Here is a 22,366-nt window from a genome sequence, read left to right on the forward strand (position 1 = left end):
AGTTGGTGTTGTTAATTGTTGTCTCGTGTAACTGACAATCAGCTGTAACTTGACGGGAGTAACGTTACATTGCACAAGGTACGTCGCGTAATCGGCGACTGAGAGGTCGGTCTCGTGGAGAAGGTACAGAGAAAGCGCAGTCGAAAAAAAATATACTTAGGATTGAATCTCACACATAGGTTTGTCAATTAATCATATGCATTCTCTGCTTTCCGCACGTTGAACGAGATATATATATATATGTATATTCGTGTTTTAGAAAGTGGCGGGAAAAAGAAACGAGAAAACAGCTGATCCCAATAGGTTATCTCTTGGTCTCTTGATCATCTTGATCTTCTTGATTTATTGATTTTTCAATCTGCATGCGGCAAAAATCGCAAGGCAGAGGTATTCCACTTTTTCTCAACACTTGTATATACTTTTCTGTACAACATTCTGACACTTTGAAAATATATATAAACTTATAAACAGATCTAAGTAGAAAAAATTTAGCTTCTTAAAGAAAATAAATATAATAAGATGTGTTGATTTTAGCTGCACTTCTCGGCGCACGTTTGAGCTTTATGATATCGAGGAATGTGAAACGAAGTGAAAAAGATACGAACGAATCTTTGAAAGTTAGGATCGAGAAATGAGGATTCGGCCGAGACGGGATATATAGCGGGAACGTGACGTAAGTTGAAAAAAATATGCTTCTCGACGCGAGAAGGAGGAGGCGAGCACATAAAAGAAGAGAAAAATAATAAGATGTGTGTCTCTTAATTATCAAGTTTGTGATGAGAGCAACGAGAAGGTCAGCCGTTATCGTCGTCAGCGATTCGCTGTTTATCGGTGTCGCGCGTTCCATCACGATGAAAAATTCGCGTTAATGATAAAATAATTATAGAATGCGAGAAAAGGCTTGTCAACACGATTACTGTGTTAGGATTAGTATAACTTGTATGAGAGCTTATTTGCATTTGATGCTGCGAAAATCTAGATCGAAGATCACTATGTTTAAATTATTTATTGTAACGATGGAAATAATTCGCGATGATTGATACGATAGGATTTTTTTTGCATCGAGATGCAGATTCAAAGATCGAACGCACTGAAGAATCATATATCCCGTTTAATTAAACCAAACAACTTATACATTTCACTATCTCTAAATTCTCATAAATCACCGAGAGTCTTATGTCTTATCACCCGGCCCCGTGATAATTTTATTTCACTTAGACGGACATTGAAAAATTGCGTGCGTCTTTAATTATATTATCGCACTGTCGAGGGACGAGGGACTAATTAAGTACGACTGAGCGTACAATTCCATTAAGATAATCGGTCACTATAATAATCGGCCAACTGCGCGAGTTAAAAGATTGATCGACAATTATGTCCGCGCGGTTGTTGTCCACTGAACTATTCTCGATTGTTCACACATATCCACGATGTCCGTTATCGCATTATTGTTTGCGGGGATTGTTGAACATTGTATCTTAAAAAGGCTAATATTATATATAGCTGTGAAGAAATATAATTCGCGATAATGAAGCCCCACAAGAGCGTATTCATAAATTTATTATATTCTAGATAATATACTGGAGGGAGAAGAAAAGAGAGAAAAAGAGAGAACGTTGGATTATATAATCAATTCAGCTAATTTAGATGATATAAAAAAATTAGAAGAAGAGACATTTTTTTAATTCATCAAGATTAATCATCATTGAGAAACTAAATTTGAATAATTGCAGAAAAAAAGCTTAATGATTAATCATCTCCAACTTTATCTATTATATTCAGTAAATAATTAATGATAAAAATTTATCTTCTTTTCTATAATCGATTCTTCTGTTCAATACTTTCTGGTATGACAGACATTGTTCATTATCAAGTTGTATCGCGATTAACGAGCCATTATATCCCAAATGATTAAGTGTATTACTACTGTCTTTCCGAGAGCAATTGCCTGTTATCGCCTATATGTGTATCATATGTTTACGTAGCATTCTTATTTCTCGATAGGTCGGAGAGGGACTATAACGTTGTGCAGTTGACAACTTTTTCGTCGTGGAGGAAAACCGATTGGAGACGCTTGAGGAGGCTCGACTGCGGATTTCCCCTTCCTCGTTGTGGATAGTTAGTACGACGACGTCACCCCGAGCTGAGGAGATTCGAGCCGGAGACGCGGAGTTGTGTGAGAAGCAAGAAGAGTTTGCACTCGTTCGTCGACGCGCGCGGATCGTGTTAGGGCTGCACGCACTGACGAGTAATTTAACGCTGATTTTGATCAAGTAAATTTCATTATTGCATCCGTAACATATAAGCGATATAAGCTAAGTGTTCCTGAATAAAGGATTCAAATTATGTAAAGACAGCTTTTTTTGCAACAATAGTTTTAGTAGTTACAAATAATAAATTTTTCTTCAAAGTTCTTTAGAGAAGCTAATAAATAACAAAATCATGAATAATAATTTGTTTTTTCTAATTACAAATTAGTTCTAATTTTGTTAAAGAATCAAAGTTTGAGTCTTATACACCTATATGGTTGATAAAATTGTAAGTCAGGAAGGGACTATGAATCGTTTATCCAGGCTCACTTCCTCTTTTTTTTTTAGTGTGCAATATGTCTTTATTCTGCAGTATATCTATTTATTTATAATTGTATCAATTTGCCTGAAAAAGTCGCGCGTTTCTAGTGTTGAGCTATAATATTGTGATACCAAAAAAAATCGTGATTATTACTCTTCAATATAATTATATACGTATAAAAATCGAATAGCGATTTGAAGGAAACTTGTCCTTATTAATACAACGCTCGAATTATCTTTCCTTCAATTATTCATTTCACTTTCTATTTCGTAAAGCAAACAAGTTCAATCTTATCGATTGAAGCAACGAGATACGGTGTTGCCTCAAAGCTGTTTAACGCGGATCTGAATCAAGGAGAAAAATTTATCGGAGAGGAGTGGCTTCGACTTTTCAGACTCGTCGCTTGATCGAATTTACGAGGAGATTGTCACATGTTCCGAGAAATGATAACGAGTCAACATCGTTAGCACCAGAGCAAGTTGGCTGATAAGAACCCTTCGGTAGTGATAGATTAGGTCGTGTCTGGGTCATGCTTGTAGTGATGACTTCTCATATGGCTCGTGTCGCTGTAGAATGGGTAGTGATAAACGATGGTGGTGGCAAGTTTCTTGGCAATGCTAGTAGCGACAACAGTGATGTTATTGAAGAGTCTATGAAGCCGAGGTTACTGCTTTTCGTCACTTCGTGCCTCGTGAGGCTTTCGAGCTTCCCGCGAAAAGCAGCAAGTGATTAATCGCGGGGAATACGTGGGGATGTTATGTAAGTCGTTCGATAAATACGATACTACAGGATCAGATTCTAGAATGTGTTACAATGTTGCATCGCGATATATTCTGATCAAGAAATAAATACGGTCAGCTAGATTGAAATATTAGTGCACATATGTGTATTTTTTCCCTGACTGTGAGAATATTGAGACACGGTCTTTTGTCTTTAAATTTTTATAAAGTTTTCGACGTATATTGTTTCTTATTTGTATATCACGTATTCACAATGTATATTCATTGATGCATCGAAAACGTGCGACTTGTTAAAAGAAAAACTAATTGTCAGAGATCTGGACCCAGTTTTTAATTTTCAAGTAACGTGCGAGATGACGCATAGCAACCATGCATATCAATACGTGTTTGCTTACTGTGCATGATATAAGAAATCTTGATTTCAGATGATCAGGTTACTTGGTCGAAGAATGCGCGTCAAAAGCAGCACGAAGATACTTTGTGCGCATGGTTGAGTCTTGATGAAGTGGCGATTTATGAGGAAGATGCGCGTTTGAAGACCGAAGACCCGGAAGAAGAGGACGAGAAGGAGCGTGAGGAACCAAGGGGTCCAGGGATGTCTGCTGTGTCGGTCAATAAACTGCAAATTTTGTGGGACCACTTTATCCATGCTGAACCTCAGAGTTACGAGGTATTATTAGCGTGATTTTTTAGATTAATGCTTTCTCTATTCCTCTTTATTGTGATTTATTCCTTCTTCTTTCTATTTTTTTTCTTCTTTATGTTTTTATTAATTCTTGGTGTCATTTTAGCAAAACAAGATTCGATTTTCTGTTTATTTACAATAAATCTATTCTGACATTAATTTTCTTTTATATACATATCGCGATATAATTTTACGTAGCTATAAAATAAATTGCTGTTTAAGTTCAATACTAACTGCAGTTCGAAGCCTATTGCTTTCCATTTCAATTGGATTGTTTCCGAGACCGCTGTATTATAGCTCACGGAAGGAAGGGATGCCTTACAAGTTATTTGTACTTTGCTTGTCAATATTATATTTCGTAGGAGGAAGTTGAGATAATATATACTACATACATGCTTATATTATTGTCATCAATAATAACAAATTGTTTTAAAATTAATTTTGTGAATTATTCATGCTTTGTCTAATAGAAAAAAAGATTATTTATCATTAAGTATTAAAAGAACATATTAAAAAAGTATTAAAGAATTTTTAGACAATTTCTATTTCAACGAAGAATATTGATAATTCAAAGTGCTTCAGTTTCATATATCCAATGTCTCTTATTATAATAAATTGCATCAGCAAATACCAGTGAACAAATGCGTTGCAAGTATGTCATTTTGCAAGACTTAATCATTCATGTTTTTCATTTTATGTCCACCAATGCCGATTAGTGTATCGCATGCGAGCAAATTATCTTCGTCAACTTTGGCAAGAAAAGAGTAAAATATCTCCGCTTCTTTTTATCTCGAACGCATGGTTACGTATATTCCATCAGCTTCCTCTTTACGATATGATATTTTAACGTAGCTTGTTTCTTACAAGCGGTATCACAAATATGAACGAATATTCGTATTTACGAATTACGAATAATTAGCGACAATATTAATTGAGTTTTCGAATTCTACATACATAACTGCGAGTTATATATGTATGTTTTTTTTTTTTTTTTTTTACGAACATGATATCTGCTCGCTTCGATACATATAATAATATCTTTGAAATGTTGACAATAATTGCACTCGTCAGCGTTAATCTCAATGTGTTTCAGAAATCATCGTGGCTCGATATATTTCTGGCGGAATTTCTCGCGCAGATTAAGGAGGGCAAAGACGTAAAAGATGTTCTGTTTTTTTGGTGAATATCTCTCTTACGTCATTTTACATTAATCTTCTCATTATTTTATGTACAAATTATATAAAATCTCGTAAAGTTCATCGCACGACATTTTTTTTCTGAAAACATATATCCGATTATACGCTTATTTTTACGGCTTAACGTCTTCATCTCAACCGCAATATGAATATTCGATTACACCCTTGCGGTTGCGGCTGAAAATTTTTATTTACAATAGCTAGTTTCATTTTGACATTTTATTTAGTGCTTAATTTATCCTATATTCTTCTCTTATTTCAAACCAGTTAAAAATTATTCGAATACTTTAAATATCTGATTAAATTTAATTATACAATATAAGCACACATGCGTCTAATATAAAAAGTCATTGACTTCTCTTGTGTATGGATTATATTGTGAATCACTTTCTGATAAACGCTAAGGCAAATTCTTATTTCTTTGCTTAACGCAATACGAACAGCACGTGAGTTGTTCAAAATAATAGGCATGTGTATCGTAATCATCATATCTCTCATTGATAACTCGTATCTGATAGCTTGCACGCCCTCATTGTTGAGTAATCCTGTAAAAAGAAATATACAGATCAATGTCAAAATCAAACTTATATCCTTGTGTTAATTTCAGCTCGGTCGGTGGCGGCGGCGTGTCGACCCTTGTGGCCTGCGAATTACTTTCGGACGTACACGAACTGTGCGGAAAGAGAAACGACGGCAGCGAGCTGGTCAGTCTACAAAAGTACTTGGTCCAGGATCGCGGATGGCGTTACCTAGCGGTGCTGCATCTATTGGGTGTACGCGGTTTGTCTTGCGGTCGCGAGCTGGTCACCTTGCTGGTCGCTCTCTATCCAGTCGCGTTCCAAAAGGCTGCCAATTCGAAAGCTAACTTATCCACCATGTCGCAAAAGTCCGATTCTATTGTCGTTGGATCGTCAACACGCAACTCGTACGTGAAGTTTCACTGCAACGACAATATCGTGGACACGGTGGACATCGTTCTGCACGCGAAACGCAAGACCACTAAGGGTTTCTCTCACGAGAACGGTGATGCGCCTTCGCGCGGGAAAACCGCTCGCAGACGATCCGTCGCCGATGTTGCAAAGTGCCGTCAGTCCATCAATAATAAGCAGATAAAATCGTCGACTGTAAAATCTCGACGCAACACGCCCGAGAACGCGACGAGCAGCGAGTCTGAGCTATTGACGGACGGCATCGATCCAGCGCGTTCTCTCACTCTGAAGATCCGTCTGAATCCGATGGACTTTGAATATTTCACATCGATCGTCAGAAGCGACGAGGAGCAGAAATGGCAGGCCGAGTTGTACGAATTGCCGCCTCGTCCTGTGAGAAAAACACCGCGTGATTATATCGACGAAAGAATCCAGGATGTACTGAATGCCAAAATCAGTAGCTTTGAGATTAGTTTGCTCATCATACAACTGTTAGAAGGTTTACGCGACTACGACACGCCCGCCGAGCAGACACCAGCCGTGCAGGTTCTGAAATTCGCCCTGGATACGCTGTGGTCGTTACAATTTGGCATAGACGGCAATAATTTGAGCGGGACGGAATGCGTCACTCTGAAAGCGGCGGCCGCCAGGTTGATGTTGACGGCTCTGGAACGCGCTTTGAGAGCCGACGAACCTACCACGGCGGTGATTCACAATGGCCTGTTGCCGATGACTCTGAGATTGCTGGAAGATGCCTGCGGCAAACCGGTAAACGTGTTGGAACCGGAGGAAGGTTCGCTATTGCAGGAATTTATTTTCGCCACCATTTACGGGATTGTTACCTTTCTTTATTGCCTGTTGCATCAGCGCGGCAGCAACGTCGATAAGCTATCGGATTTCCTCGAGCTGTTCCGGCTTTTCATCGAGAGTCAGGACGGTAAGCTCGTCGAGAGAACGATATTCGCCATCGTTGATCTGCCCAGCATCGATGCGACAAAATCGATAGTACGTGCCAAGAAGATAATTGATATGATAGGCGCGCTGATCACCGGATTGAAGCATATTCGTCGCGATCTCTCACACGCCACGCAGTGCCACAGGACCAAGCACAAATCCTGCATCGACAACATTCCGAGTTATCATCATTCGGACGTGCTCGGAGTACCGTATTCCCAATTGACCGTTGGTGTAGCTGATAAACAGATGTGCTGCATTTCCTCGCTATTCGCGACGCTCACGAGTCTCTTGAAGAAGTCTCATCTGTTCGCGAGCGAGCTGCAGGTGAGATTGATCAGGATCACCACCGCCGTGGGTACGTGCTGTTGCTTCCCGCCCAAGATACTCATTTCGAGTGTCGTCGCCTTCCTGAAGAAACGCGATTTCTCGACCTACGCGCCAGCTGTAGCATTTCTCGAGCGTATCTTCTTCAAAGAGCTGGGCGCTTATCCAGTGACAGACGCATGCAGCACCTGCGTTAGGCCGACGAATTATTCGTGGGACTTTCTGGAGATGTACGTCGATTTACTGTGTCCTAGCGATCCGAAACTCTGTTACGTCGTCATGGCGCATCTGCTGCAAGTTACATCTGGTTCCCGATTTCACGTCAGGGAACAGCTTCTCCTCAGAGTCTTCTATCCGGCCTTTTTGCGCGCTAAAGAATGTTACACGATCGATAATGGCGATGTAACGGCAAAGTTCCTCTTGCAGTCCTGCATGTCCGTTATATCGTGTTTAATCGTAAACGCGCAGATGTGTGAGAAGTTTATGGAGATAAACGGACTGAGCGAGATATTACCTCTGATGTCAAATGCGGCGTTCACTAGAAGCGTTTATGCCCTTTTGGAAGTCACAGTAACTATAGAGATTTGGAAGATGCGCGGTGAGAAATCCGACAATTTGGAAAGCATCGAGATGCCGGTCGCGACTAGATGTCTCTTTGAATCTCTCGACAGAGAGACGAACGAATTATTGAATTGCTTACGGTGTTTCGAGAAACCGAGAATGGCAGAAAAGACTGATCAGCGAGGCGAGAGCAGAGATACATCCGACACACGTCCTGACAATCAAAAAGTTGATCCATCTCCTGTGAAAAATTTAAAAACCGATGAGACGACAATCGAAAGTCTTGAAAATACGACAACTTTACCGCAACTGCCTAAAAGTGATGTTCACCGCGAACAATTAGAGAATAAGACTGGTATTGTAGTAATTTCGAATTCATGTGAAAAGCTTTATACTCTCATAGAACAAGTTATCGAAGTGTGCGACGACGCGAACGTGTCGTTTGAAAGATTAAGCTTGTATCAGGCTAGCGTAGCCTGGAGAGCTGCTGCAGGTGTAGCTTTGTGCAGCCCTAAATTTCGCACCGAATTGTCCGCGCATCCGGTATCCAGGAATTCGCTACGTTTGTTCAGGCTGTTAACCATAGGCCTCGCCACGGACAGTATTGAAGGTATAGTTGTACATATATAATTGTGGAATAATAATTCTAGAAAGAATTATCACGTATTAATAAACGTATTGTGTTCTTTTAGATACTGGCAAATCGGCACATAAGCTCTTCGAGGCCCTGATTACGTGTTGTCTGATATCTCCGTTGTGTAAGTGTATAAGTTTATATTATGAATGCGATTAATAAGCATGTAATATACGTACATGTTCATTACATGCATGTATACATATGTATATATCAGTCGTTCACGCAGCTGCGGGATTATAATCCAAAGACGTTTCGCGCGTTTGCTCGATAGAAAAACAATTCAGAGAACGCAGATGGTAAACGTCATTCTTGAAATTGCGCTTGTCTTGATTATACATTTATTCATTATTTGCCGCATAGAAATTTTATTTTATTACTTTCTTATACCGATTTTATATAACGAGAGTGTTCTGTATGATACAGGTGATTGTGACATAGTTATGGAATTAAGAAAAACATTGATGAATACCGGGATGAAGCTCGGTCGTGGAATAGCTGTGATAGTAGATGCGATATTGAAAGTCTCTATGCTAAAGCCGGCGCAGGAAAACAGCATACCTCAACAACCGCGTCCTAGAGTACGTGTTATCATTTTTTAAATCTCATTAATTGTTAAAAATCAATACATTTTAAATATTTCTATATCGATGATACGGTTTTTTTTTTTATTACAGTTACCAACTTTGTCGTTGGAGAATCCACCAGATTATAGCGCCGAGGATAGCAGTACCGGGGAATACGTGACCGCTGACGATGGATACGAAGCGGATGTTGAAGTACCTGAAAAGAGTTTCAATAACAACAGCGTCACCAAGAAGAGCAGCCCTCTTGGACTTCTAGTAGAGCCGAGAGGTCACGCTAATGCGCATCCTGCTCTATGTTCCTTGGCGATAAATCTTTTAATTCACTTCAGCAAACAGTAAGGTTCTTGCTTTGAGCTTTGAGATACATATGTTAACGTATTATTATTACTTTATTTTATGAAACTTTTTTTACAGAGGTTTAGATTTAGAGAGAGGCTCGATAATAACCGGTGGATTACGAAGAATCGCCAACACGTGTCGAGAAAGTGTCTCGAGTTGCGTCGCCCTCGCAGCTTCAGGAACTATTATGAGAATATTGAATGGCTTTAAACATATATTCACTAATAACGATCCACGATATCGAGGTAGTGTTAGCACTCGTGCGACATATCTATTCGCTAAGTATTGAGACACTATATACGATGAATTTTTTCAGATTTGCAACACGCGGCGTTAGAAGTTTTTACATTGCTGGCGACGCAATCAATCTCATCGACGGAGCTAGTCATGTACTTGTCTTTCTTCAAAGCGGAGAGACCACCGTTGTTACCGCTGCTAGAACCATTGTATCACTTAGTACTGGTGGCACGACCTCAACCTAATTTTATCTTGTCGTTCCCCGTGCATTCCGATGTAATAACGTCGCCGAAGACGGAGCAGCATAAGAACCAGGAGAAAGCTGAGAATCTCGTGAAAAATTTCAGAAAGAAACATCTCGCGGCGGGAATTTGCAGTCCGTGGTCCGTACACGCGACGTGTCTACCCGTTGGTCCGGAACTCGCTTGGCCGGTATGGTTGCACGGTTGCTCCGCTTCCATGTGGCTAAGGGTAGAAAGAGGAATGTCAACCGCTAGTCGTGCAACAGCCTATACCACCTCTCCGTTATTTGACTCGGACAGCGAGAGTCTATCCGATTGGGGTATTCTTTCTGATAACTGGAATCGGGAAGGTTAATAGAAAACATTTATTAATTACGTTTATAAAATTATATACTTACAAGATCCCTATAATTGTGCACGTTGTCATTTATTAGTTAATACGAGGAGATATATTATTTTTATATCAATAGCTTGTTATTTCTGACACGTGCACATTTCGAATTGTCATAGAAAAATTAGAGATCTGATTTTTTCTGACATCAGTTATAGCGGGTTCTGTGTCGCCACCCACACCAACGTCGATAATACATTTGATGTCCATTGGCTTCGAATCGTTGGTTCTAGAAATGTGGCTCGATCTAAAATCAGGTAAAATATTTATTATTAAAATTCGAGAATATTAATCAAGCAGAAATTTGCATCGATTAATTTAATTTCATTATTTTTTAGATAAATTAATTTTACGACTAACTCGTCCGGACGACAAGATGAACCGAACGATTTCCGAAACTTCGATAAACGACATGCTTCCCTCAGGACATTGGCATCACTTGACGTTAAACTTTAAAGATACCGTCTTGAATAAGCGCAGTGCTGTAGTCGAAGTTACGCTCTGGGTAGACGGTTGGAAAGAGGTCAATGCTCAATTACCATTTGACGGTTTATTGATGAGAAAACCGGGTACTACGTGCATTTTATTAGGTCAAATCGGGTCGAGCAGTATTGGTGCATGGTATTTCGGAAATTTAATGATTTTTAGGTATATTTAGATGCGTTAATAGACAGTAATTCACATATAATATATACAGAATCATATATACTTCTAATTTGTTATTTCTAGATGTCCAGTATTCACGAAAGAACGTGCGTTGTATTTAGCAAGTCTCGGACCAAATTACACAAATTTGGCGGATTGTATCTTAAACACGGTGAAGCCTGATTTTGCGCCTCTTATTGCGTCCGGCGCATTAAACGATGGTATTCGCGAAGTGAAATATGGTTAGTATAATACACAATATTATATATTATATACGATATATAAATATTAAACCAAATATAAATTTTTATTTCTACAAAACTTGATACTTTAATCTTTATTTTTATATTTTGTAGAAGGAGGTAAATTCGATCCAAGTCGGCGAAAATCTTACGGTGGTACTTACTTGAAATACGCTGTCGAGACAGTGGTATCAGAATCGAAAATTGACTGGGATGTCGTCATGGATGCGACAAACTCGCATCTTGGCGAGTTGCAAGATAATTTGCTTCTCAGTTACGAGGCTCAAAATCCCAACATCGTACACCTGTATCCTCAAGCCATCACTAATCCTGCTGGTAAATAACACGTCATTCAATATATATGTTATTAATCTTACCTTAGATTGATTATATATTTATAGTAATACATTTTTGTAGTTATTACGAGAAATATCTTTCCGGGCCAATCAGGTTTTAGAATTATCTCAGCCCCAGAACACAGAGTGTCACAACAACCGCCTTTATCGATACCCCCGATTGTATCTACTTATTTAGAAAACCAACAATATCGAGGACTTATACCTGCGGCGATCTTAGTAGGCGGTGTACCTGTATTTTTATATCTTTTTGCCAGGGTAAATATTCTTCTTTTAAGAATCTCTATTTTGAATAATAATTTGAAAAGAAAGAAAATTAATGAAATGCATTTTCACGCATCTAAACGTTCATGATTGCTTTGCATAGGTGGTCGAATTAAACTCTACCGAAGAGGAACAAGCCCTGGCCCTCTCTACAGTCTTGCATCTTGTTCGTAGTGATTCAGAACTCTTGAATCAATACCGATCGGATGGCGGGACATTACTGATTCTTCGCGTTCTAGAATCATCTCGGTGCCACGCAGGTAGACACATTCTGAAGGCGATGTTGGATGCGGCGTGCGACAGCTCAATCATCATCAGAGACATCGGCAGTGGTAACCATCCAGTTTCTCAGAATTGCGAGGCTGTTATCACGGACCCAGAATTGATCAAGGCCGCGTTTACCGCATGGAGAGCATGGGCGAAATACGATACGTTAAATTTGTTGCTGCAAACGCTACTACTTTTATTGCGAGATCAACACTCGCAGCGTGAATTCAATGCATCTCAATTAAACAGAGTGGGAATTGTAGATACGATCCTTACCTTGTGTAAGGTAAATCAAATAATTTGTTCAACGTAACGTTATTATACATTTATACATCGATACATTATGTATATATTTTATAGTAATATATCTTGCTTTTATAGGAACACTTCATGTACGAAATAAACGAAGAGGTAAATGCCGTATTAGATTCGAATACTGGAATCGCAATTGTGGAATTGATGCGCGCCTTGATGGGCGCACCACCGGAGTTTGCTCATTTGGTCGCCATTACTGATTATTTGGTTCTCGTTCATCAAGCCTCAGATACTTATGTCACTCACTCGCGACAAAATATCTATTTCATGTTGCCGCAATTTACGGAGAAGAAAACGAATTTGAAAAAAAGCGATGACGGTTCTATTTTTTCCAATGATTCGATAAGCTTGATGGAAAACAGTAAACTGAACAAGGCATTAACGAATGAACAGGTGTGAATTTTTGCAGATGTGTGTAAAATTTTATTGATTGGAAAAACTGCACAAATATTATATTCAATCGTTCATTTTTGTAGATTCAAAAGACTCGAAGTCCCAAAAAGAAGGATCGTAAAAATGTGCTGACGGATAATACTAGTGCTGGAGAAGACTCTGGAATTGCAGCTAGTGATGGATCTACTCCACAAAGCAATGTAAGTAACAAGAAAGCAAAAAGTACGATATAATTTTATATAATTATACATAATTTTTATCTTATATAATTTTATATATGATATAATTTTATATATTACTCATTTATAAACGTGTGCACATTGTCACTTAGGAAAGACAATCAACATATGCGGATGAGAGAAAAGCTTGTCAAGGCTTAGTCTGCGAGGGGCTGCTGTTGTTATTGAGAGATGCTGTAAGAGTATTACCAGACTCTCAAGTTGGATCGATGCTGAAGCATGTTTTAAGAGCTGAATTGTTGTTGGTTTTAGCCAATGATCCCGATAATCGCGTACGCACAGCATTGATCAAGGTAAATGATTTCTTAGCGCACTATATATAATTTCCGTATCAAGGCGTGGAAAGAATGAAATATTTCATCAATATCTTATATCTTTCAGCTCATACAAACCTATCTACAACGTGCCAGCGATGAGGAAGTTAACAAGTTTATAAAACAAAAGTATTTCATGCATCTAGGAAATCAGATAGCTTTATATCCCGCAAGCGATTCATTGGTTATTGCTTTAGAGAACTTGGCAGTACGAAGTCCTACTCTGGCGGCGATGCCAATGTTAATGGCGATAATTGCAAAGACTTCAATCTCTGATTCAAGTGTAGTCAAGCCATTGATATTGTTTATAACTGATGTAATAGCAAAGGTATGGGAATAGAATTCATTTTCTTGATAGCAGATTTGACAAACACAATCGAATTAATTGTTGTTATTTCTCAGAACATGAACACACTGAAGGTACTCTTGGAGCAAGGCTTAATCGAATCATTGGTGCAAGGTTTGGTCGCGGCCGCGCATAAAGGCAGCTCGACGTCCCTTTATCGAGATATTCATGTGCTGTTCGTGACAATCGCGACTAAGCTTCTAGAATTACCCGGCAGTCATCAGATACAAGCGGTATTAGATCTACACGTGATACTTGATTACATGGAAATATCGGAGAAGTTACGATGCCATTCGAGTTCGATTCGCACGATCGTGAGAGACGCGCAAGTCGCGTTGTTCGATGGAGAGTTGGATGCGCTCGTGACAAAACTGTCGAATCCCTCGGGATTCCGTCTACGTAGCACGGCTTCTTACTTGGCTTCGGCATCTTATTTCACTTCAGGTAATTATATGGTGTGCGCAAAAATTGTAAACACTCGAAATTCGAGATTCACATTCGAGGAATATTTTTCCAGTTCTTACGACGTCCAGTGAGCAGAGCGATCACGGATCCCATTCCTCTAGCTATGGAGGTAGCTTCCATGCAAGCTCACCTCCGGTACTGCGCGAACCCAGTAAAGGAGAATTGAACGATCGTTTTCGTATCATCGTGACACGCGCGGTTGACTTTATAACGGCGGCCGATACATCACCGTCCGTCAACGAATTGCAACTAACGAGGAGGCTATTTTCCATTCTTTTGCATGATTTGTGCAATCCGCTAGAAAAGAAAAATAATTGGAGCAGTACGTTTTCCATTAGACCAGTGTTGAGAAAATATACGGCTAAAATTATGATATGGCTGCTGGAACCACATCAGAGTATTAGTACGAGACTGTACGCCGTCAGATCCCTAATGGAAGAACCAAGAGTTCGCGAAATCCTATCGTGCATTTTGGAGGTTCATCCACAGGTATCTGCGCTAATTAGTTCGAGCAACTAATATTTATAATTTATACATTAGGATGTGAAATTTGATATTTTCTGGAATCTGTTATGTCTAGATGGAACAAAAGTTTACCGTATTTTTTTGGGACTTGCTGCAAAAACGGGAGGAGATGCCCAGTGCCGATGCTAGAGTGTGCGCAGAGCTGAGAGAAGCTCTTCGCGTGTGGAATCTCGCGAAAGGGATAGAGCAAGCCAATCCGGAAGTATGGAGCGACGAATTAGCTCTGCTGCGTCGAGATTTAGTCCTAGATGGGGATATTTGTCTAGACAATTATCCTGCAGTTTTAAGGTAGATGCGTGTGTATCATGTAAAATCAATGTATGTTTTATCGAGAAGTTAATGTAGAATATAATATATAATATATAATTTTGTGTGTTAGAATCGGCAAGAGATTCGATGCGTTGGCCAAGCAATTAATCGAGAGCGCCATGAATATAACACGTTCGGTTGTGGAAGAGCAAAACCGTGAGCGCAAGGTGTTGATGGAACAGTTGAAACATATGCGAGCATTAGAGGCTCAGGCGGTGGCCAGGTGGAGAGACATAGCCAAGCGATTAACACATGAACGGGCGCCGTGGCATTTTTCTGACAGTTATCCGAAAAGTTGGGAATTGGATCCGACTGAAGGCCCCGCTAGAGTCAGAATCAGGCTTCAGAGATGTCACTTGAATATTGATAAAAGATTTGTCTTGCCTGAACGTCAAGATGGTTTAGGTATGTAAGGATAAATCAAACGAATAATTTATCTTAACAGCATTTCTTACCATTTCTTTCGTTGACGTTGGTGTAATACATTGGAGAAATTCTTGTAACTTAATCTTAAATTTTATATTTCAGACTCTTTTAATATCGAAATGCCGTTGTCGTATTTATTTACGAGTATTCGTGAAGATGCTAATACTGCGGCTTTAATCGAACGATTACACACGAGTGAAAAAATACGCAAGATGTCTCAAGCGAAAGTCGTTACACCTAGAGCCGAATTAGCGGGAGAAGTTCTCATTGGCGAGACATGCGTGTATTTCGTTCCGGATAATCCTGATGTGCCGTTACATACGGATGTAAGCCAGTTTCTCTCCCAGTGTCTCTCTTGTAATTATAATTAACCATTCTTTTTCTTCATTTAATGATTATTAATTGTAGATATCATTGGGTGGTTTCGATTTGGCAGTAACCGGTGGTACTGCTTGGCGTCTTGAAGATATCCGCGAATTGCACAGAAGAAGATATCAGTTGCAAGAGAGAGCCATCGAGATCTTCCTCATCACCGGCAGAACGTACTTATTGGCTTTCAACTCGTCCAAGGACAGGGATGAATTCGCGACCGAGTTATCCGCTTGCAATTTGCCTAGGCGAATCCCCGGCGATGATTTGGGAGAGGCTCTAGCCTTGTGGAGAAGCGGCGCGCTCACTAATTGGGAATACATTGTTTGCTTGAACAAACTGGCGGGTCGTTCATATAACGACTTAATGCAGTATCCCGTGTTCCCGTTTGTTCTGGCGGATTACATCAGCGATAAGATTGACTTGAACGATCCAAAAATTTATCGGTAACTATAATATGGAAAATATATGGAATATTGATAAATTTCTTGAATACACTTATGTATTTGTATTACAGAAATTTTAAACGACCGATGGCTGTGCAAGATAAAAAGAATGAACAACACTACATAAATAATTATAATGTAAGCAATTTAAAAGAATTACACGTTAGCATTATTGTTTGATATTTCTCTAGAGTTATTAATAACTATATATCTTGATGCAGTACTTGAAGCAAACTTTAACAGAAGGATTCAATCTAATTGCCTTAAATCAAGGACCATTTCATTACGGATCTCATTATAGTAATTCTGGTACGGTGTTGCATTTCTTGGTACGGCTTCCACCGTTCACTAGTATGTTCCTATGTTATCAAGGTAATTATGTGAAACTATTATTTTTTACGATAATATTAATCGAAAAATTTATTCTCATTAAAATTATATGTTTACTTGCAGATAATAATTTTGATATTCCTGATCGAACATTCCATGCATTAGCTACCACATGGAGATTAACTAGTTGCGATTCCACAACGGACGTGAAAGAATTGATACCAGAGTTTTTCTATTTACCTGAATTTTTATTAAATTTTGAAGGTAAATTAGAATAAAATAAAAAATAACGCGAATGGAATAAAATAGCAAACGTTTGCAAGTACTTTTTGTATTGTAGGATTCAATTTTGGCGTTCGACAAAATGGTAACAAAGTTGGAGACGTTGAATTGCCGAAATGGTGCGGCGGTGACGCGCGTCTATTTATATTGGCACATAGAGCTGCATTGGAATCGGATATCGTGAGAGAAGTATTGCCATACTGGATCGATCTCGTTTTTGGATTTAGACAGACGGGAAAACCGGCGGTAGAGGCCATAAATGTCTTTCATCCTGCTGTACGTTGGTTTTCTACATCGTTACAACATAGAATTTATTCGCAAATTAATTAATAAGCGAATGAGTATCAATAATTCATTTTTTGTATTTAGACCTATTACGGATTTGATGTGGAACAAATAGCTGATCCCTTAGAACGCCAAGCCTGGGAAACGATGGTACGAACTTATGGTCAAACACCCGCACAGTTATTTAGAGCTCCTCATCCATTGATTCAGAATCTTGGCAACGTAACACTCCCTAATCAGACACCACAAGTTATCGAAGGAGTCAATGGTAAATCTTTTCTTTTGTTATTATATATTATTTATAATTATAAATTATATGTTAAATTTATTAAACGATTGTCTGATATAATTGCAGGTATAAAATGGGGAAATTATGTAGGCGCACCTGACAATAAGCCTGTATTATGTTGGAAATTGAAGCACAAAACTCGATTAGCATCTTTAATTCCTCTGGCAACCGGTGACGTTTTTGGATTGCCTAATTACACGACGCTTCTCTTGAGTTACACTAAAGAGAAAGGTCATTGATTATATCGCAAATTTTGCATATTATTGCACTCTTTATACAATTCGCGAAAGCTTTACATACAAGGATGATATTTTATAAATCTCTTTGCTGCAGGTGGTAGTATGTTAAGCGGCATGTCTGTCTTGGGTGCTGCGTTAGCATCATGGAGCGGAACAGATGGAATTGCTAGATTGAAATGTAAAAAGGAACAACCACCTAGACCTTTAATTAAATCCTTGGGCCTCGATCCCGTAAGTATCTTAATACACGTGTCGTGATAAGCATAAGATCCCTCTCTTTAAGAATTAAATAATAAAACAAAGAGAAAAAAGACACGCACAACCAAGTTTATATATAAGATTATTATTAAAGTTATTTCTAAAATAAAATGTTGAATGCAAATCGCCTAATTACTATTTAGATCACGACATTGGGATCTACTCCAGATTGTGGACAACTCTGGATCGGACATTTATCAGGCAGAATTACAGTGCATACGTATACTATCAGAGTTACAGGCAAAATCGAATTCAGTTTAGCACCCGCAACAATACTTTTAGCTCATAGAAGTCGAGTAACAACAATAGCTTTATCACGTGCATTCAGTATTGCTTGCTCTGGCGATGCTAACGGAGTCATTGCTATTTGGGATTTAAACAGGTACATGATATAAAAATAAATTTTATATTATGTTTAGTAATTCGTTTTTTTCAAATATTCTTTATTTTGAAACAGCCTAACGTATGTGAGGTCAATAGTCTATGATCAAGGTTACGCTGTACATCTTTTGTGTATCAGCGAAACACTTGGTGATGTAGCAGTTACTTATGAGATTCCTAGGTCAGAGGATAACGTGAACGCTGATCGATCCGAATTAAGAGTTTACACTATAAATGCGAAAACTATAGGCTCTATCTTATCCAAAAGGCATGTAACAGCGCTTTGTTACAGCAGCGCACCAGAAGGTGTTTCTGTCAATGTTATTGCAACTGGTTTAGACAATGGAATAATAAGGTATGTGTACAGGTATTGCATTTTGTTAAATCTATGAACAATTAACAAAAGTATTTTCGAATGCAGATTATGGAGCAGTTGGGATCTGCAGTTAGTCAGAGAAATTTCGAATAATATGAAAGATTGTTGTGCAATAATCGCTGTTGTATGGTCCCTGGATCAGCATCATTTATACGCAGTCACGGAAGACTCCACTGTCTTAATTTGGGAAGGATCTAAGCGACTCAGCAACGGTACTCCGAAATTTGTCAACTTAACGTCATTCTGACCTGTATCATTATCCAAACAATCTAAAACTGATACAAAGACAAATGTCGTATGAACTGAGAAGAAAGCTTGTTGTGTATAAAGAAAGAGAATTAGATTGGAAGCATAAAAGTGATGTTATTTTCTATTCTACTACGTTTATTATGTTTTTATCTGTTTTGTTTTCAACATTATTTAACAGATGATTATTTTTGTGTTATTATTTAAGAATTAATAATGTTCAAATAGTTAATTACACTTTCGAATCTTTTTTACTTTTAGTCATGATCATGACATGTATTGTAAGCAAAATGAATGATATATTCGAAGTATTATCTTATTGATTCTTCGATTATTGATACAATAATTAGATCCTTAGTGTGTTATATCTATATATGAATCGTTATATTTTTATATATTTTTATATTGTATCATATATATACATATATTGTATTCATATAGATTATATGTTCCTCTTTTTGTTTTTATTATTATAATTTATGTATATAAATTTTTATAAAGTAACGGAGTAATAAAATAAAAAAGTGTTTATAGAAATTATTTTTCTATTGGGAATTTTTGCTCATTTTTGACATATATATATATATATATGTATATATATGTCAAAATGCTTGTATATAAACTATGTATATATAAACACTTTTGTTTGATCGATCGGTATTGTCCTCTGACCTAGGAATTTCATAAGCAACTACATATATCAAAAATGTCATGTACACATATATATATATGTTTGTGTTTTTACTGCATTAAATATTTGATTCTTATTTATCTAATGTATTTACCTAATATATAACTGCTTATTTCAAATTTCATTCAGGCAAGGTTCAATTATATCAAATATAGGATAATATTTTGTTGTCCTTCTTGCAATCTGGTCTGCAGTATCACCGCTTGAGTTTACTATGTAAGGATTTGTATCCGCATGTAACAGAAGAAGCTGAAGAGCAGGGGAGTTATGAGAACTAGCGGAGACCAGATGTAAAGGTGTTTGATCCCCTTTACTTTTAGCATTTATATCTGCTCCACTTGCGATCAATGCTTCAGCGCATTCCGTGTTGTTCCAACAGCACGCAGAGTGCAAAGGTTGCCATTCATCCTGAGTTTTAGCATCTATTTTTGCTCCTTCTCCTAGTAGATACTGTTGAGAAATAATAACAAGATTATAATATGTAACTTTTAGATGATTTTTATAAATATTAAAGAAAAGAAATAATTTTCTTCTATTTTTACCTCCACTACTTGTATATTATTGCCATAACATGCTCTATGAAGTGGAGTGTAGCCATCCTTATCAGTACATTCCAACAAGAGGCGATTCTTTTTCACTAGTTCCTTAATTTTTTCTAAATTTCCTTCCTCAGCAGCATTCAACATAGCCTTCGCATCGGGTTCTGAAAGAAACACAACATTATTATAAATCTGACGTAACTAGACAATTTCCATAAAAAATTGCTCGGAAAAATTGAGATGGTAAAAACGCATTTTTATTCTTTTCGACAGTCTTATAAGTGCGAGCTCTCAATTTGATATGGAAATACTTGTCAGAAATTCTAACCTTTTGCATTACGCTCCGCTATTACACCATCGTCGTCATCTTCCCAGGCGCTCACTTGCATAAGTTCGCTACGTGGTGTGCTGAGCATCTTATCTCGTATCGCCTCCAAGTCTTGCAATTCATCGTTCTCTTCTTCCGATGACATGTTTCGTCGTCGAACACCTCGTCAGTCGACACAAACTTATTATTTCTCGACGCGCGATGCGTATCAAGTGTGCTGTCAAAACATTTGACACATTTTAGGTTACATATAAGAATAACATATGAGAAAGGTAACATATGAGAAAAGAATATTCGAGCTTCTATGGCTTTTAATTTATTGCAATCACCATAAGTTTATGTAAAATGGACTGCTTGAAATTATTGGAAGCTTTGGATGTCCTAGGTTGTGCCGGTATTTGTATAAGTACTGAGAATTCGCAGCTGTTGCAGAATTCGCTGCTCATTTTGCAAACGGAAAATCATTTTCGAAAATGTTATTATTGGGGTAGAATTAACGGATTGCAAAATGATTACCATATCGCATTTGGCTATGAAAAGGATTGTATGAACGGCCGAGTATATTATTACAGGTAAATTTAATTCAATTTGACAGTAAAAGTATAGTTTATATAAATGCATTTTTTTAAAAAGAGAATTAGATACATGTATTAGATATACTATATGTAATCTTAAAAATTAATGCATTTTTAAATTATATAAAACTAATTACTAATTTTTAACACGAATTCTTCTTTTATAATATAGCACAGATGGCATGAATTGGTTGTTGTTGCCAAAAGCAACAAAGTGTGGACGATTCCTGAGTCCTTTGGCGATTAACAGATTCGAGGGTGATCCATCCATTGTCACAAATGTTTATAATGTCAACCCGCCGTTTCCGTCAGACGAGGATCCCAAAGCTTATTACGATGTAATCAACAATTAGAGCAGGCCATTCTTTCAATTTTGTTCCAAGAAAAATCCACTCAAGTTCAAGGAATCACTAAAATTAAATAATTCAATTAAGTCATTAATTTAAGTCAAAGAATATTTTAAGTATAACTTTATAATGATCAAGAAGTTTATGTAATAATGTGAAAAAATATTGTGAGTGCAGGGTCCTATACCAAAGGAGCTGAAGGAGGAGGATCGTCTCGCAGCTGTCGTGGAATCGATCACGGAAGATGCGGCAATAATTCCACGTGGGGCCTGGTTCAAATGCCCGGACGGCGACGTGATCGAGAATCCGAGCTTCGAAGGTCTCCGCACTTCTGATGCCTGTCATCTCAAGTCCTACTTGCACGCTCGTTCGCCGAAAGAGAAATGGAACACTAATTTGCTGTCTCGGCCCGATTATAATTATGCGTTAGATTTCCTGGACAACATAGACATGGACGTTCCTCAAGGTATATATTCCTATGTACAGACAAAAGTAGTGATAGAGTTACCTTTGAATTAAATGGCAAGAAGAACGCTTAATGTAACGATGACGTTTTATTTTATGATCACATTAGAGTTTAATATCTAGCGTTTTTTTAAATATATATCTATTTATCTATTTTCACAGAATGTTGGGATATGCAATTTCTCATGGGCGGTCGTCTGGTCACTTTGCACAGTCTATATTGGCATGGAATGACCTTCTTCCACAAGTTGAATTCTCCGCATTATGGATTTTTATATGTCGGGTATGGAAAGAAAAATCTAGATCTTCCATTCATGTACTAATACAAAAAAGAATTATGCAAAAGTAAAAATTGTTATACACGACATTACATAATAATAATAATAATAAACAGGGATATTGTGATGCTAGTGATAAGTAA

The 22,366-nt window shown here is 37.9% G+C and overlaps 3 protein-coding genes across 9 annotated transcripts; 2 read left to right on the plus strand and 1 right to left on the minus strand.

Moving 5' to 3' along the window:
• On the plus strand, positions 1–19,537 carry Mv (lysosomal-trafficking regulator mauve). 5 transcript variants are annotated; one of them, XM_083053107.1, is made up of 38 exons: positions 265–387; positions 535–673; positions 2,005–2,273; positions 2,847–3,330; positions 3,737–3,981; positions 5,090–5,175; positions 5,800–8,573; positions 8,656–8,721; positions 9,024–9,178; positions 9,275–9,519; positions 9,599–9,768; positions 9,840–10,352; positions 10,546–10,650; positions 10,732–11,041; positions 11,123–11,280; positions 11,395–11,616; positions 11,698–11,894; positions 12,004–12,453; positions 12,549–12,875; positions 12,959–13,075; positions 13,207–13,407; positions 13,496–13,756; positions 13,831–14,218; positions 14,292–14,728; positions 14,820–15,052; positions 15,144–15,478; positions 15,602–15,825; positions 15,908–16,314; positions 16,386–16,452; positions 16,536–16,686; positions 16,768–16,908; positions 16,985–17,202; positions 17,296–17,479; positions 17,567–17,731; positions 17,834–17,970; positions 18,141–18,379; positions 18,455–18,733; positions 18,800–19,537. In XM_083053107.1, the coding sequence occupies exons 4-38, from the start codon at positions 3,324–3,326 to the stop codon at positions 18,999–19,001; spliced, it is 10,416 nt and encodes a 3,471-aa protein (XP_082909233.1). In that variant the 5' UTR covers positions 265–387; positions 535–673; positions 2,005–2,273; positions 2,847–3,323; the 3' UTR covers positions 19,002–19,537. The 5 variants fall into 5 exon arrangements, with proteins under 5 accessions (XP_082909236.1, XP_082909233.1, XP_082909234.1 ...); XM_083053108.1 differs by having other exon boundaries at positions 2,966–3,330; XM_083053110.1 differs by lacking the exons at positions 265–387; positions 535–673 and adding an exon at positions 1–78.
• LOC145944654 (ankyrin repeat domain-containing protein 49) lies at positions 18,910–21,015 on the minus strand. Of its 3 annotated transcripts, XM_083053179.1 has the most exons (5): positions 20,888–21,015; positions 20,559–20,775; positions 20,234–20,394; positions 19,786–20,141; positions 19,526–19,672 (listed from the first exon to the last, which is right to left on the minus strand). In XM_083053179.1, exons 2-4 carry the CDS (start codon positions 20,701–20,703, stop codon positions 19,806–19,808), a joined length of 642 nt encoding a protein of 213 aa, XP_082909305.1. In that variant the 5' UTR covers positions 20,704–20,775; positions 20,888–21,015; the 3' UTR covers positions 19,526–19,672; positions 19,786–19,805. The 3 variants fall into 3 exon arrangements, with proteins under 3 accessions (XP_082909306.1, XP_082909305.1, XP_082909303.1); XM_083053180.1 differs by lacking the exons at positions 19,526–19,672; positions 20,888–21,015 and adding an exon at positions 18,910–19,029 and having other exon boundaries at positions 20,559–20,808; XM_083053177.1 differs by lacking the exon at positions 20,888–21,015 and having other exon boundaries at positions 20,559–20,808.
• Rsph9 (Radial spoke head protein 9) lies at positions 20,875–22,366 on the plus strand. Its single transcript, XM_083053176.1, has 4 exons — positions 20,875–21,130; positions 21,306–21,471; positions 21,658–21,946; positions 22,108–22,366. The coding sequence occupies exons 1-4, from the start codon at positions 20,904–20,906 to the stop codon at positions 22,266–22,268; spliced, it is 843 nt and encodes a 280-aa protein (XP_082909302.1). The 5' UTR covers positions 20,875–20,903; the 3' UTR covers positions 22,269–22,366.

This window comes from Prenolepis imparis, unplaced genomic scaffold, assembly GCF_030444845.1.
Source record: "Prenolepis imparis isolate NDT839.2.m4 unplaced genomic scaffold, iyPreImpa1.0 SCAF_13, whole genome shotgun sequence".
NCBI classification, from domain to species: Eukaryota; Metazoa; Arthropoda; class Insecta; order Hymenoptera; family Formicidae; genus Prenolepis; species Prenolepis imparis.

Excerpts from the sequence above, each read along its gene's own strand:
- LOC145944654 (XM_083053180.1), bottom strand. The coding sequence starts at position 20,703 with ATGTCATCGGAAGAAGAGAACGATGAATTGCAAGACTTGGAGGCGATA. Across the intron at positions 20,395-20,558 it reads AGCGGAGCGTAATGCAAAAG|AACCCGATGCGAAGGCTATG; the intron begins GTTAGAATTTCT and ends TGTTTCTTTCAG. Across the intron at positions 20,142-20,233 it reads ATAATATACAAGTAGTGGAG|TATCTACTAGGAGAAGGAGC; the intron begins GTAAAAATAGAA and ends ATTTCTCAACAG.
- Mv (XM_083053110.1), top strand. Across the intron at positions 11,281-11,394 it reads TATTCGCGAAGTGAAATATG|AAGGAGGTAAATTCGATCCA; the intron begins GTTAGTATAATA and ends TATATTTTGTAG. Across the intron at positions 15,053-15,143 it reads AATTATCCTGCAGTTTTAAG|AATCGGCAAGAGATTCGATG; the intron begins GTAGATGCGTGT and ends TTTGTGTGTTAG.
- Rsph9 (XM_083053176.1), top strand. The coding sequence starts at position 20,904 with ATGGACTGCTTGAAATTATTGGAAGCTTTGGATGTCCTAGGTTGTGCC. Across the intron at positions 21,472-21,657 it reads ATCCCAAAGCTTATTACGAT|GGTCCTATACCAAAGGAGCT; the intron begins GTAATCAACAAT and ends TTGTGAGTGCAG. Across the intron at positions 21,947-22,107 it reads AGACATGGACGTTCCTCAAG|AATGTTGGGATATGCAATTT; the intron begins GTATATATTCCT and ends CTATTTTCACAG.